Genomic DNA, 14,936 nt, shown 5'->3' with positions numbered 1-14,936 from the left:
GGAGGCCGACGTGGGACTCGATCCCGGGTCTCCAGGATCATGCCCTGGGCTGAAGGTAGGTGCTAACCATTGAGCCACCCAGGGATCCCTTTTTTTTTTTTTAAAGAAATTGCTACAGTGGCCCCAGCCTTCAGCAACTACAACTCTGGTCAGTCAGCTGCCATCAACATCAAGGCAAGACCCTCCATCAGCAAAATGATGATGACTTGCTGGAAGCTCAAATGATGGTTAGCACTTTTTCACAATAGAATGTTTTAAAATTAAGGTATGTACATTGTTTTTTAGACATAATAGTATTGCACACTTAATAGACTAGTGTGTAAACATAACTTATATGGACTGGAAAACTAAAGAATTCATTTGACTGGCTTTATTTTAATATTCACTTTGTTGCAGTAGTCTGGAACCAAATTTGCAATATTTCTGAGGTATGCCTGTAATCTATTATTATCTGTCTATATAGATTTGCCTATTTTGGACATGTCATATAATTAGAATCATACTTTGTGGCTGTTTCCCCTCACTTAGCATAATATTTTCAAGGGTCATCCACAGTGTAGGAGTAGTTCATTTTTATGGCCTAATAGTATTCCATTTCAGGTGTATTCTGCTTTTGTTTATCCATTTGTTAGCCGTTGGCATTTGGATTGTTCCTACTTTTTTGCTATCAGCTGTGAATTTTTGTGTACATGTTTTTGTATGGACATCTTATCAATTCTCTTGAGTATATATCTAATACAATTGCTGGGTCATGACAACTATAACAATTTGAGGAACTGTCAGAATATTTTCCAAAGCATCTTATTTTTATTTATTTGACTTTTAGAAACTTTATTTTCTGTCAACATTTTTTCCATTTGTTTGCCTTTGTGAAAGAGCAACTTAAGACCACTCAGTAGTTATTCCAATGCACTCAGCGGCCTGAGCAGTGGGAGCTGCAGATCAGTCTGCTCGGCAGGTTGAGCTCGCCAGTCTTCAGTAGGGAACTACTGAATAGGCACAGAGAGCAGAGGGCACCTGCATGCCTTCAGACCAGTCTGCGCCTTCACACCTTGGGGTCATGACCTGAGCCAAAGACAGACACTTAACAGACTGAGCTGCCCAGGAACTCCTTATTGTGGTTTTATTTATTTATTTATTTATAGTTTTTTTTCTTTAAAGATTATTTATTTATTCATAGAGACACACACACACAGAGAGAGAGAGAGAGAGAAAGAGAGAGGCAGAGACACAGGCAGAGGGAGAAGCAGACACCATGCAGAGAGCCAGGGTCTCCAGGAACACACCCTAGGCCACCGGGGCTGCCCCTTATTGTGGTTTTAATATGCATTTCTCTGATGGCTAATGATTGAACATCTTTTCACATTCATTAATCCGTTTGCATATCTTCTTAGGAGCAATGTGTATTCAGATCTTTTGCTCATTTAAAAATTGTCCTATTTATCTTTTTAGGATTGAATTGTAATAGTTCTTTATACATTCTGAATATTAGATCCTTATCAGATATGTTATGTGCAAATATTTTCTTCATTCTTTCTATTTTTTTCACCACAAAAGACTAAAGTTTTTAATTTTGATGACGTTTATTTACTTTTCTTTGGTTGCTTGTGTTTTTCCAACATATCTAGGAATCCATTGCCTAATCGAAGGTCAAGAAGATTTATGCCTATGTTTTCTCCTAAGAGCTTTTTTTTTTCTTTAAAGATTTTATTTATTTATTTAGGGAGAGAAGGTGCACAAAGGTGGGAGGGGCAGGGATAGAGGGAGAGAGAGAATCTCAAGCGGACTCCATGGTGAGCACAGACCCCCCAAGACGGGGCTTGATCTCACAACCCTGAGACCAAGACCTGAGCAAAATCAAGAGTCCCTTTGTTAACTCACTGAGGGACCCACGTGCCCCATCTCCTAAGTTTTATAGTTTTGGCTCTTAAATTTAGGACTTTGATCCATGTAAAGTTAATTTTTCATACGTTGTGAGGTAGCGATCCAAGTTCAGTGTGTTGCGGGTGATTATCCAGTTGTCCCAGTAACATTTGTTGCAAGGTATCTTTCACCTTTAAGTTGTCTTGATAGTCCAGTCGAAAAGTTAATCTGTGTGTGAGGGTTTATTATTTCCAGAACCTCAATTCTATTTCATGGGTCTAGATCCTTCTCCTCTACCCTTATGCTCGCAGGACCACTGTATTTCACAGAAGTCATCTAAGAACCATTCTTTAACTCACAGCCATTAATTCCAGGGTCTGAATTACCTCTTCTTCCCCACGGGTGTGAAAACTTTCCCAAGAATGTCTTTAATCCGTAGCCATCCAGATTGTGTCCCATGGGGTCGTTTGGTTTTGTTTTGCTTTTCTGAATAAAAATCAAGGTCACGTGTTAGGCGGGGAGGCCGCTTAACCAGAAGTTAGCTTTCAGGTCAACAGCACTAGAACCCCGTCGAATTTATCTGAGGAAGTTGACGAGCAAGGCCAGGAAGAGACGACAGAAATACCTCGGCTCAGCTTTCAAAGGCGCGCTGGGGGCCGGAGCGCGGGGGGGTGGCGGCTGCTCGTCAGTCTCCAAACACCGAGGCGGGAGGCCGGGGACATTTCCGCCGGAGGCGACGCTCGGACGGAGGCGACAGGTCCAGGCCTCGACGGAGCTGAGGAGCCTGTGGGAACTGCCGGGAGCGACCGCGAAGCAGCTCCGCGCCACCCCCCCCCCCCCGTTTTCCCGCCTCGCCTTTCCTCCTCCTCCCCCCCGCCGCCTCCCGACGCGTAGCGGAAGTGACGCGACACGTAGCGGAAGTCCCTCCAGCCGCGGTGTTGTGCTGTGGGGAAGAGAGACGGATTTGTAAACCCCGGAGCGAGGTTCTGCCTACCCGAGGCCGCTGCGGTGCGGAGACCCTGGGTGAAGCCGCCGTCACCATGTCTGACCAGGTACCGGGGCGGGAGCGGTCTGATGGCCGTGGCCGAGGCCTTTCTCCGCCGGTCCGCTCGCCTCTCGGCTGGAGCCGGGGATGGAGACGCGGGGGAGGGGAGCGCGCCATGGGGGAGGGGGCGGCCGGTGGGGCCTCGGCCGGAGGGGGGGCGCGGTGGACTCGTGTCGGAGCCGCCGGGGCCTGCCGCCGGCCTCCGGGAGCCGCCCTGCTCCTCTCCGGGCCTGCTCATCACCCCCTGTGCCCCGGCGTCTCTGACGGAGGCCTCCCTCGAGTCGTTCCCCCCTTCTTTCTTCGGGGTCGACCAGGTGCAGGAGCCAGCTTCCACCTCCCCGAGAGGGGTCCCTGGGGAGCACGTCTGTCTCCCTGTCCCGGGGACCGGGTGCAGCAGCAGGGCCCTAGGCCCCAGTTATGTAACGGGAGAGAATCCCAGCCCGGGAGGCTCTGTGGCCCTGAAAAGCGGGTGGACTCCACTTTTCGGTTCTCCGTGTCGAGCTAGTGCAGGAGTGGGGGCGTGGGGGGCGGGAGGCGTCTGGGGTTGCTGGGAACCTAAAAAGCTGCGCTTTCCTCCTTGGATTGCTGCTAGGGCAGGGCCGTCGCCGCTCCGCTGAGGCTTTCCGTGCGGTGGTGCAGAGCTGTCGCCTCTTTTCTTGTACTTTCCCATTTCTTACTCGGGATTGGTTCCGCAACTCTCCAGTTGTAAGAGAGCACTCGGAATAACCGAGAAACAAAGTAGAGCGAAACTGCTAAGGCAACAGAAAGCGTTTGATCTGGGCATTAACCTCAAGCTGATACTTTTGAGGGAGAGGATGGGGAAAACTTGGGTGTATGTAGAGCAGTTGCATAATATTCACAGAAAGCTATTCTGGCAGAGCGCTCCGTCTCAGCGTTAGCATCAAGAATTTACTTGGGATTTGCACGAGATCTGCAGTGTTCAGTTTTGCTTGGTAAGTTTCTTCCTCACCCTTCTCTAGTTAAACCACGTTTATGGCTAGTTTTTGATTCATAACGTTTTTGTCTGGACTTCGTTTTGTTTGCTCAGATGACTAACTTTTGAAAGTCTTTTTTGGATCTTTTGTTTGTTTAGTGATAGTTATCTGGAAGACTTGTTTTTCATTCAACTTCATAATGCACTTGAACTTTTCAATTTGACACAGTTACTCCCCAGGCTTCTAACTCGGTTCAGTTTAGTAACACTTGGCGAGAGTAAGCGAGGCTTGTGTGGATTTGTACTACGAGGCAAATGTACACTGGTATTGTTGAATCTTAACCATAATCTAGATTAGTTTTGGATGGATCTTCTTAACCAACAGTCTAGACTAATTCCCAAATTGGTATGGGAGTTATAAGTATGTCCCTGGGTAGTTGTTTACTTGGTTGCCAGGGAGGAAAGAACAGGTGTAAATGCTTAGTTTCATCAGCCTTTTATTTTGATGTTAGGAGGCATGTTGAAATGTACTACAGCGTGATGAAAGAGCAATGTAAAGAAAGAATTACAAGCTAAATTGTAGAATTTATTGCTCCAGTTTGAATTTGTCATTAAGAGAGACATGAAAGAAGAAATAAAGGACTTAGTACCCGAACAGGTGGCCAGATGTTTTTTAGATGCTTTTCTAGAAGGTCCTCGAGGTCAAAACTATTTTCATGATAATACTAGGAATTGTCTTTTTATTCTCATTCTTTCATGAGTGTTCAGTGATGTCTTCTGGACACTAACATGACCTATCACAACAGATTGAAGTGTAGAAGCAGATGTGAAAATCCAGCTGCTTTCTATTAAGCCAAACATTAAAGAGCTTTGCAAAAATGCAAAGTAGTATTGTTCTCACTAGTTTTGAAAAATATTTTCAATAAAAATGTTTCTACTAATACATAATGGATTTATTGTTACTTTTGAATGAATTAATGAAACTTAAAACATTTCTAAGTTTCAATGTCTAATACTGTAAATCTCTATAAATATGACCAACCTGATGAAAGCTTTAGGGGATTCTAAATAATTTCTAAGAGTGTAAAAGAGTCATGAGACCAAAAAATTTGAGAACTGTTGCTCCCGTCTGTTTGACCAGCAACATTATTAATAATCAAGATCCAGTACAATTTCAGTGTTGGGTGTTAAGTATGTAAGGTGGTATGAAGCTGAACTCTTACCCTTAAGAGGCTTATGAGCAAGAGTAAGAATCTCAAGTTATTACTTTGCAGTATCAACAGCATGAGACTCAACCACTGTCCCTAAAAGACAGTATTAACTTAAACCAAGTTCTTTTAGAAGGATGCATTTTCTGAGGCACCTCTCAGAAGTTTGTTGTTTGGTGCTAAGATATTGCAGTTGAATTTTAGGTTTAAAAATAGGTGGACATTAGGGATCCCTGGGTGGCGCAGCGGTTTAGCATCTGCCTTTGGCCCAGGGCGCGATCCTGGAGACCCAGGATCGAATCCCACATCGGGTTCCCGGTGCATGGAGCCTGCTTCTCACTCTGCTTATGTCTCTGCCTCTCTCTCTCTCTCTCTCTGTGACTATCATAAATAAATAAAAATTAAAAAAAATAGGTGGACATTAAAATAAAGACTTGAGTTGCTGGATTCTCCATTGATTAGTGAAAATATTGTTTTGTGAATTTGAAATACTTCGTTATAATTCTGACAATGCCAGCATTATCTAGTGGATTTGTGAACCATTACTAAATAATCCTCTAAAACAGGTTCTTTTTTTTTTTTTTTTTTTAAAGATTTTATTTATTTATTCATGAGAGACACACTCACAAACACACACACACACACACACACACACACACACAGAGAGGCAGAGACACAGGCAGAGGGAGATGCAGGCTCCATGCAGGGAGCCTGATGTGGGACTCCAGGATCACGCCCTGGACTGAAGGTGGCACTAAACCGCTGAGCCACCCGGGCTACCCTCTAAAACAGGTTCTAAACCCAAAGTTCATGGACCCTAAGGGCTGAAAATCCATTGAAACTATATGGAGTGTTTTGTGAGTATTTGTACATGATTTTTTTTTTTTAAGAGAGAAAGGACCCATAGCTTTCATCAGAGGTACATGATCCCTCAGAAAGAATAAAGACTAGCCTTTAACCAGTAGTAGATCTCATTGGGTGCTCTCCTTTAACCTGATCTCACCTTGCAGCAAATCTGAGCACTTACATAGAACCAGAAGCTTACTATCAGAATGGGTATGGGTAATTTGTTCCAATATTTTTCCTTTCTTCCCTATATTCAGGTTTATAGTGGTTCCCCCAAGCTTCTCTCCCATGCCCAGATCATTAAAGGCAGCATGAACTTAATCTCTTTAATTCAGGTCTGTTAATTTGTAATAATTGGGTGACTGATTTACTTGAAATTCTAACTGAATCTGTTGTGAGCAGGTTCACTCTCCCCACCCCCACCTCAGAGTCTGAATGATTTTCTTTTATGTTCTTTTAGTCAAGGATTTGAAAGTATTGTGTAATTCTGGTTATCTGTTGGTACCTTACAAACTACTTCAAAACTTAGTAACTTACATAAAAGCTTTTATATTTTGCTCCTATATCTGCAATTTGGGCAGGGTTCTGTGGGCTAGACCCACCACTGCTCCGTGGTGTGGGGGGCCTCAGCTGGGATTATATGGTAGGGGGCTGAAATGGATGGGCTCTTCATAAAGTCCCAGAGCCTCTCTGAGTGATTTCATCATGTGTTTTGTTCAGCATAGGGACTCCAGAATATTGATCTGTGGCAGCTCGGCTAACAAGAGCGTGAATGTTTCCAGAGGACCCTGGGTGGAAACCTCAAGCTTCCTAGGACGTAGCCTTGGAGGTCACCTCTGCATTCTGTTGGTTAGGCAGATCACTAAGGCCGGCCCAGATTCAAGGGAGAGGCATTTATTTATTTGTTTTGGGAATATAATTGACCAGCGGGTCCCTTTTACTCTTGGCACCCACAGCCACCCCCTCAAAGGGGTGATTTTTGGTCTAAGGTCTGAAGAGCTCTTTTCGAATGACACAAGAGATGCTTTGAGGAGGGGGTGACGAGAAAGGTTCAAGTATGAATAAGAATCCTGTGAAGTTCAAAGTCAGGGAAGAACCCCCAGTGGAAAGGACACCCAGACAGGTCACCGTCTTGCTCCAGGTATACAGCATAATGATTTGATATTTGTGTATATATTGTGAAATGATCACCACAGTATATCTAGTTAACATCTATCACCACACAATTTTTTTTCTTGTAACGAGAACTTAAGATGTAATCTCTTAGCAATTTTCAAATATGCAATATAGTATTATTAACTAGTCAACAATGGAAAGGCAGTTAGGCTTCATCTCAATAGGAAGAGTAACAAAGAATTTATGGTTATTTTTACCACATTAATGGTATTTCTTCTGTCAGGATAGCATTATTCCTTGCAATATTCTTTATATCTTCCTTGTTGCTGATGTTTACTGATCTTACCAACTGTTAGCTTGAGATAGCAGGAGAAAATGATGAATTATTAGAATTTATAATTATGTATACTATTTATATCACATAGTAAGATTGGTAAACTGTAGCTATGACTTGAGCATGTAGTTAGTGATACAGTGAGCATTCCATAGGAATGCTGGGAGAGGATTGATACAATGTCTCTTCTCTCTGATAGATATATAAGGTGCTGCTAGTGGATGTTGCAAACATATAGGTTATAATAAAACATTGCAAATAAAATGTCACCTAAACAGTATTTAATAGTATTTTGAAAACTGAGTATGATTGTTAAGGTTGGAGTGTTCATGAAGTTTAGCTGAGTAGTTCAGATTCAAACTATAAAGACAAATATGTCTTCATACCTGTTAGCCCCATTAGCAGTTAGAATGTCTCTTTTATATTAGCAACAGTAGAGCCTCGGATAAACCTCATTGACTATGATACAGCCAGCAAAGCTGAGACTGTTTCTACTGTAGCTTTTATATATAATGTTACAATAATTATTTACTTAAGTGTCTTTTTCTTTTTTTTTTTTTAAGATTTTATTTATTTATTCATAGACCCAGAGAGAGGCAGAAACACAGGCAGAGGGAGAAGCAGGCTCCATGCAGGGAGCCCAATGTGGGACTCGATCCGGGGTCTCCAGGATCACACCCCAGGCTGCAGGCGGTGCCAAACTGCTGCGCGACCGGGGCTGCCCTTAAGTGTCTTTTTCTATTAGAGTGCTTTTGAGGGTCAGGAATCAGGCTTTATTTATCCTTTCTTCCTGAAGTGCCTAGCACAGTAATTGGATACTTAGTAAGTTTTTGAAGGAATGAGTGTTCAGATTCATTCATTTAACATGTATTTATTGAATGTCAGTATATACTAGGCACCCTTAAAGGCCCTAAATTGGAAGGCTGCCTCAAAAACTTGAAGCAGCTGGTATCTTCTCCTCTTTCAGCCTCCATGATGTTCTGTTATTGAGGAAGGATTGGTTGTCAGAATAGTTTTCCTTTTATGATGTTTTTACATTCCTTCTTGATATTTATTTCTATTATCAGTAGACCTGGTAACTTTAAGATCAAATCATTTACTTCCAGGACATTGAGATTGTTATGGATAATTTTCTCTAAGATAGGTTTAGTATCCCGTTTAAGAATTTTCTGTAAAGTGATTTTGGGGAGGTAATTTTCTAATACTCTGCTTCTTTAAAAGTCATGTGGTGTGTTCACACATATATTATTGAGCACCTTACTTTTATAGTTAAATTAAAAAAAAATGTTTTAAGTAATCTCTGTACCCAGTGTAGGCTTTGAACTCATGACATGGAGATCAAGGGTTGCCTGCTCTTCTAACTCAGCCAGTTAGGTGCCCCCTTTCTTTTACAGTTTAATTAATTAATTAATTAATTTTAAAAAAGGTTTTATTTATTCATGAGAGACTCACACAGAGAGAAAGAGAGAGAGAGAGAGAGAGAGAGAAGCAGAGACAGGCAGAGGGAGAAGCAGGCTCCATGCAGGGAGCCTGACGTGGGACTCGATTCATGGTTTCCAGGATCAGGCCCTGGGCTGAAGGCGGCGCTAAACCGCTGAGCCACCTGGCTGCCCTACTTTTACAGTTTAAATTGTGAATATTCCTGCCACATAACTTCAGTTTATTTAAAGATGTGTTGTATTTATTACACTTTTCTTTTGACCACTATTTTTGCATTTGATTACCCTTTACTGAGCTAATGAGAATCTGAAGCAAAAGTGGAGTTCTCTTTGCTGGCCTCTGTGCTCAATATCTAGGCCCACTGATTTTTCACGGTTTCACCAAAGATTAATATATGTATCAAAAAGTGCACATAATGGGATGCCTGGATGGCTCAGTGGTTGACAGTCTGCCTTTGGCTCGGGTTGTGATCCTCGGGTCCTGGGATCGAGTTCCGCATCAGGCTCCCTGTGGGGAGCCTGCTTCTCCCTCTGCCTATGTCTGTGTCTCTGATGAATAAATAAATAAAATCTTAAAAAAAAAGTGCACATAAATGAACAGTTTGCTGAATTTTCACAAAGTGATATCACATCCCTGCAGCCAGTAGACAGATTAAGAATTAACGCCCTGGGACACCTGGGTGGCTCAGTGGTTGAGTGCCTGCCTTTAGCTCAGGATGTGACCAGCATCGAGTCCCACATTGGGCTCCCTGTATGGAGCCTGCGTCTCCCTCTGCTTATGTGTCTGTGTCTCTCATGGATAAATAAATAAAATCCTTAAAATAAATAAAATAAACTATTAAAAAAAAAAAGAATTACTGCCCTGACTAATTAGATTAGTTTGCCGTTACAGAGTTAAGTAAATAGAGTCATATGGTGTATACTTCTGTGTGTGACTTATTCTGCTCAGCCTTGTTTGGAGATTTGTCTATATTGTGTGTAGTTGTATGTTGTTAAATTACATTGCTAAATTGTATTCCATTGTGTGATTGTGCCACAATTTATCCATTCTGTTTTTGATGTATATTGAGGTAGTTTTCTAGGTTCTGTTTTTAATATAAGGCAAATGATACCTATTTACAGAACCTTCTATGTCTGTTTGGATTTCCTTTGGGTTGAATAACAGAAAACCTGATGTATAGTATGTTAAATAAGTCGCAGTTTTTCTCATGAAACAAGAAGTCTAGACATAAGTAGTTCAGGGCTACTAAGATAGCTCCACAATGCCTTCATACCCCTTTCTCCCCCATCCATAACAGATGTCTTCACTCTCATGCCTGTCTCCTGTGGGCACAAAGAGGTTACTTTGTGTCTTTGTTCCAGGAAGGAGAAAGGGATGGAGTAAAGGGAAAAAATAGGTGCCAACAAAAAGTCTATCACCTTTTATCTCATTGGCGGACACTATGTCATGTGGCCATAAGAGAAGCTGGGCAAATCTAGGCTCCACTGTATAAAGGAAAAGGGGGAAAAAGGATGTTGGGTAGGTAATTAACAATGTCTGCCATACCTCTAAATCTGTTTGCTGAGACTTTTGTATACAGTCAAGCCATTTGTTCCTGGCTTTGCGTAGGTCCATAGTCTAGGCTCAAAGAGTAGTTTACACAACCAGTGCAATTTTCAATTATAATTTTTAGTTCCTGAGAAATTTCATATCTAGTGTTTAACCACAATTCTAGGGTTGAATATAAATTTGCAAAAGATCTGGAGTCTGGACAGCTTGACTTAAGCCTTGAAATTAAGTCTGGTTGGTTTCATTCCAAATCTCTAGTACTGTGTCTTAAGTTTAAATGTACACAGCATGAAGCTGAAAGCATGTGTATTTTGTGTTTTTAGAATTGTAATTGTAATTTTATTGTAATTTGAGTTTTGAATATTTTAGTAACAGATGTTAAGTGTTATAATTACCCAACTTAATTACCCATATTGAACTTTCTTCATTAGGAATATAAATATATATATAAATAAAATCTTATATATATTTTTTTATTCATGAGAGACAGAGAGAGAGAGAGAGAGGCAGAGATACAGGCAGAGGGAGAAGCAGGATCCATGCAGGGAGCCCAATGCGGGACTCGATCCCGGGATTCCAGGACCACTCCCTGGGCTGAAGGCAGGCTTCTCAACCGCTGAGCCACCCAGGTGTCCCTCTCCCTCATATTTTGAAGGCAATCCCAGACATTATATAATTTCATCTGTAAATCTTTCAGTTTCATCTGTAAATCTCCATCTCTAAATAGAAGGACTTTTTCTTTAAACAATATTATTATTACACCTTACGTAATGAACAGATCTATCAAATGAGAATCTTTGTTTTGGGGTTTCCCTAGGATACCCCCCCCCCCAGCCCTGCAAGAATGAACAATTCTTGTATAGCTGAAGGGTCATTGACAGATGGGAGGTAGTTAAGTGTGATGTTCCCTTCATGTCATTAAGTAGTCAACATACTGGTTGCCAATGCTGCTGCCGCCTTTTTTTTTTTTTTTATTGCCAATACTTTTTTTTTTTTTTTAGATGTTATTTATTTATTCATGAGAGAGACGCAGAGAGTGAGAGAGGCAGAGACACGGGCAGGAGAAGCAGAGGAAGAAGCAGGCCCCATGCGGGGAGCCTGATGTGGGACTGGATCCCAGTCTCCAGGATGAATCATGCCCTGGCCTGAAGGTGGCGCTAAACCACCGAGCTGCCCCGAATGCCAATACTTCTAAGCAAAGTTCTTGTTCTTTTGACTTTGAAATGGCACAGTAAAATTCTTCTCATGAATTTTGTACATTTGTTGGGTTTTCTGTTCTTTCCAGTCTAGATCTCTTTCCAAATTCGGCCATCTTCTATTTCCAAGCTGTTCCCTCTATGTCTTGGAAAGAAGAGTTGATAGTGCCTGGTGCCTGATAAATTCCTTTACCATTCCAGTTACCATGATTGAGGCCCTGGCCGACAGACCTGAAAATTTAGAGGTTTTTGGTTCCTCTCTTTGATCTTGTACATATAGTTACTTTTCTTTCCATTACCAGCTTCTTCCTTTCCAATCAAATCAACCAGCCCTCTCTGGGATTCAGTTTTCTCTGATGACCTAGTGTCCCAGACCCAGTGCTGAATGAATGCTTTCACTGTTTTGTAACTAGTGTGCCATACCATTCTGTATTGGTTGCTTTTTTCAGGGGAGAGGAGGAAAGAAGACATACAAAAGACACTGAGAACACTGGAGACGATCTTTGGCCTTTTTTGTTCAAGATCTTCTCATTTTTCAGACTAGTCAAAAGAAAAAAAAGATAGTACATGGAAAATTGGATGACTGTATTAGGCAAGCATGAAGCTATTAAGCAAATGGTACACATGACATTGCTCTGGTGCTTCAGAGTTGAGAAGAGATCACCAAAATGTAGTGACTAGGATATGATTTTTTTGGAAATTCCATATCCTAGTTGTTCACATGTTCTTATGCAGTTGAAGTGAATTATCTTTTATTTCTAACTGTGAATATAAAAACCTGAAAGGATTTTTGTTTGGACTGACTATTGTATATAGTAGAAGTATGAAGCATTAATAAGATTTTGTGGTATGATACAGAAAATAATGTTAATTCAACAAGCTTTAAATTATTGCCTAGTATTTGCCTGGCATTATAGAGATTATAAAGATGAAAAAACTTGGGTCCTCTCCCAAGTCAAGACAAAACTATCATAGAAAACATTAATTTATTTAACAAACATATTGAATATTTTCAAAGTACCTAACATTGTGCTTGATCAGAAATATAGCGAAGAGTAAAAAGTATAGTGGTGAGGATCTCAATCTGGTAGAAGATACAGATACGCAAATGTGTGGTTATTAAAGAGAAAAGTAAGCATTATTGGAATGTTGAAGAAAGTGATTGGAGAAATCATTTTGTAGGAAGTGATGCCTGAGTGATATTGAAAGGGAGGTAGGTTAAGAAAGCAGAGGTGATTAATGTATACGGAGATGGTGGAGATAAGGTAGAGGGTGTCATGTGTAAGGAATTGTAGATAGTTCAATATGGCTAGAGCCATATTATTATTAGCATGAGAGGCTATTATTAGCATGAGAGGTAGGAGAGTAAGACTAAATTGGTAGGTAGGGACCAGTACATGAAGGATCAGTGTTATGGTAAGGAAGCTGAACTTAACATTCTGTCTTGAAGATTCTGGGCAAATCAGATTGCATTTTAGAGAGATGGTTCTGGTGTTAGTTTGGAGAATTGAAGGGAGGAAGATTGGGGGAATCTGTTGCAGTGATAATGAGCAACAATGAGTATCTGACATAAGGCAGTGGAATGGAGAAGAATAAACTTGAGAGCCATCAAGAGATAACATTGTCAGAATGTTGAATGATCCAGCATGAGATTTAAGAGAGGAAGACTAGCCAAAGATGACACTTAGATTCTGTTTTGGGCATTTGACTGTACGGTAACCATTTATTGCAATTGGGAATCCAAGAGGAATTGTTTTTGTTTTTTGTTTTTTATTGTGATTTTCAGAAGGGGAGTTAAAACTAACAGAGGAGTTAGAGATAATGCATTCAATTTTAGATACTTATATTCAGGTACCAATGGGACATCGAGAGTTGAAATGGTCAAGTACTTGGATAAATGAGTGTAAAACTCAGAAAAATTGTCCATTTGGAGAGGATGACTATGAGTCATTAGTACCTAAAAGTAGTTGGAATCATGGGTCATCTAAGAAAACAAGGCAGAGGATTGAGGACATGGAATCCAGAGGACCCCAGCATTTAAGGAAATAGTCAAGATGAGAGAATGGAATCTTGGAGGCCAAAGGTAGAGAGTTTCCAAGGAAGAAGTCATCAGTGTCTATTGTGTTAGAATTAAAAATGAGACTTGAAGTTGTCTGATGGATTTAGCAATAAGGAGTCGAACAGGTAACCTTGGTGAGAGCAGTGTCAAGTAGAATGGTAAGGTATAAACCACATTATAGTGGGTTAAGGGTGAAAGTGGAGACAGTTAATGCTAAGTTCTCTTGTAAGAAGTTTGAAGAAAAATATGAGGACAACAACTAGAGAAGATGGTTGAAGAGGTTCAATATTTTAGAATTGAGAATAAATGCCATGAAAAATATGAATAAATTGCAAATATGAACAGTAAAGGAAAATATTAGTAACAGTTGGAAGGTTGGGGGGTGCTTTGGTTCCTGGAAGAGTTTTTGTTGTTGTTGTTGTTTTAAGATTTTATTTATTCATGAGAGACACAGAGAGAGAGAGAGAGAGGCAGAGACACAGCAGAGGGAGAAACAGGCTCCATGCAGGGAGCCCGATGTGGGACTTGATCCCCGGACTGCGGGATCACAACCTGAGCCAAAGGCAGATGCACAACCGGGTGTCCCATGGAAGAGTATTTTTTAAATACTGGTTTTCAAATGATGTGTGGGATGGGTTTCTGTGAGGTGATTTCAGGAGAGGTTCAGGGAGGATATATAGTCTAGGTAGGTAAAGGAAACAGACCACAGAGGGCTGAAGGTGGAAGAATGCTAGTAGACTTATTGGAGGGAACAGCAAATAGTCCAGTTTAACTGAATCCTCAGGTTTGTAAAGAAAGTGGTGAGGGAAAAATGAGACTTGACTTTGGTAATGGAGGAACTGAATTGGGTGCTGTGGGGTTTGCTTCTAGGCCTTAAAGTACTAGGAGCTATTAATGCTTTTTGCTAGAGGTTGTTGTGCAATTAGAGAAGCTGTGCTTTAGAAAAGCAGTGTGGACGAGGGATCGGAGGAGGGGAAGGAACTCTTTTGTCCTTGAGTAGCCTCTATAGCTATCTTAGAAACTGGAGCAAAATCACTCCCATTGTGCTGATGAATTGCTGCTGGGTGAGGGTTTTCCTCCTTTGTTTTAATTCAAACAATAGCTTCCTAACACCCCTTTTCCTCTCAGTTTTAAAGAGAACTCGGTTTCATTGCTCTATTGCTCTTCACTGCATGGAATAAGCTGTCCTTACCTTCTCTAGATACTTAAAGGAAGAAGCAACTGTTTACTATGAATATAAATTCATAGAAATGTAGTGGTGAGACTGTTTGAAGACATTCTTCTAGTTTTCAGGTGAAATACTGTCTCACTAAAGGTTCATTTTGTCTGCTACCCTAATATGCAGTA

At 41.2% G+C, this 14,936-nt stretch overlaps 1 protein-coding gene across 1 annotated transcript in view; it reads left to right on the top strand.

Annotated features, from left to right (window-relative positions):
- Positions 1–2,758: 2,758 nt before the first annotated feature.
- The window catches only part of SUMO1 (small ubiquitin like modifier 1), a 29,452-nt gene continuing 17,274 nt past the window's right edge, over positions 2,759–14,936 (top strand). Inside the window, exon 1 of the mRNA XM_041737471.1 lies at positions 2,759–2,915. Within this exon, the coding sequence (XP_041593405.1) occupies positions 2,904–2,915 (12 nt within the window). The 5' untranslated portion in view covers positions 2,759–2,903. The remainder of the gene's footprint in view (positions 2,916–14,936) is intronic.

The sequence above is a fragment of the Vulpes lagopus genome, chromosome 22 (genome assembly GCF_018345385.1).
Source record: "Vulpes lagopus strain Blue_001 chromosome 22, ASM1834538v1, whole genome shotgun sequence".
Lineage (NCBI taxonomy): Eukaryota > Metazoa > Chordata > Mammalia > Carnivora > Canidae > Vulpes > Vulpes lagopus.
This window is presented reverse-complemented; position numbering and strand designations above follow the sequence as displayed.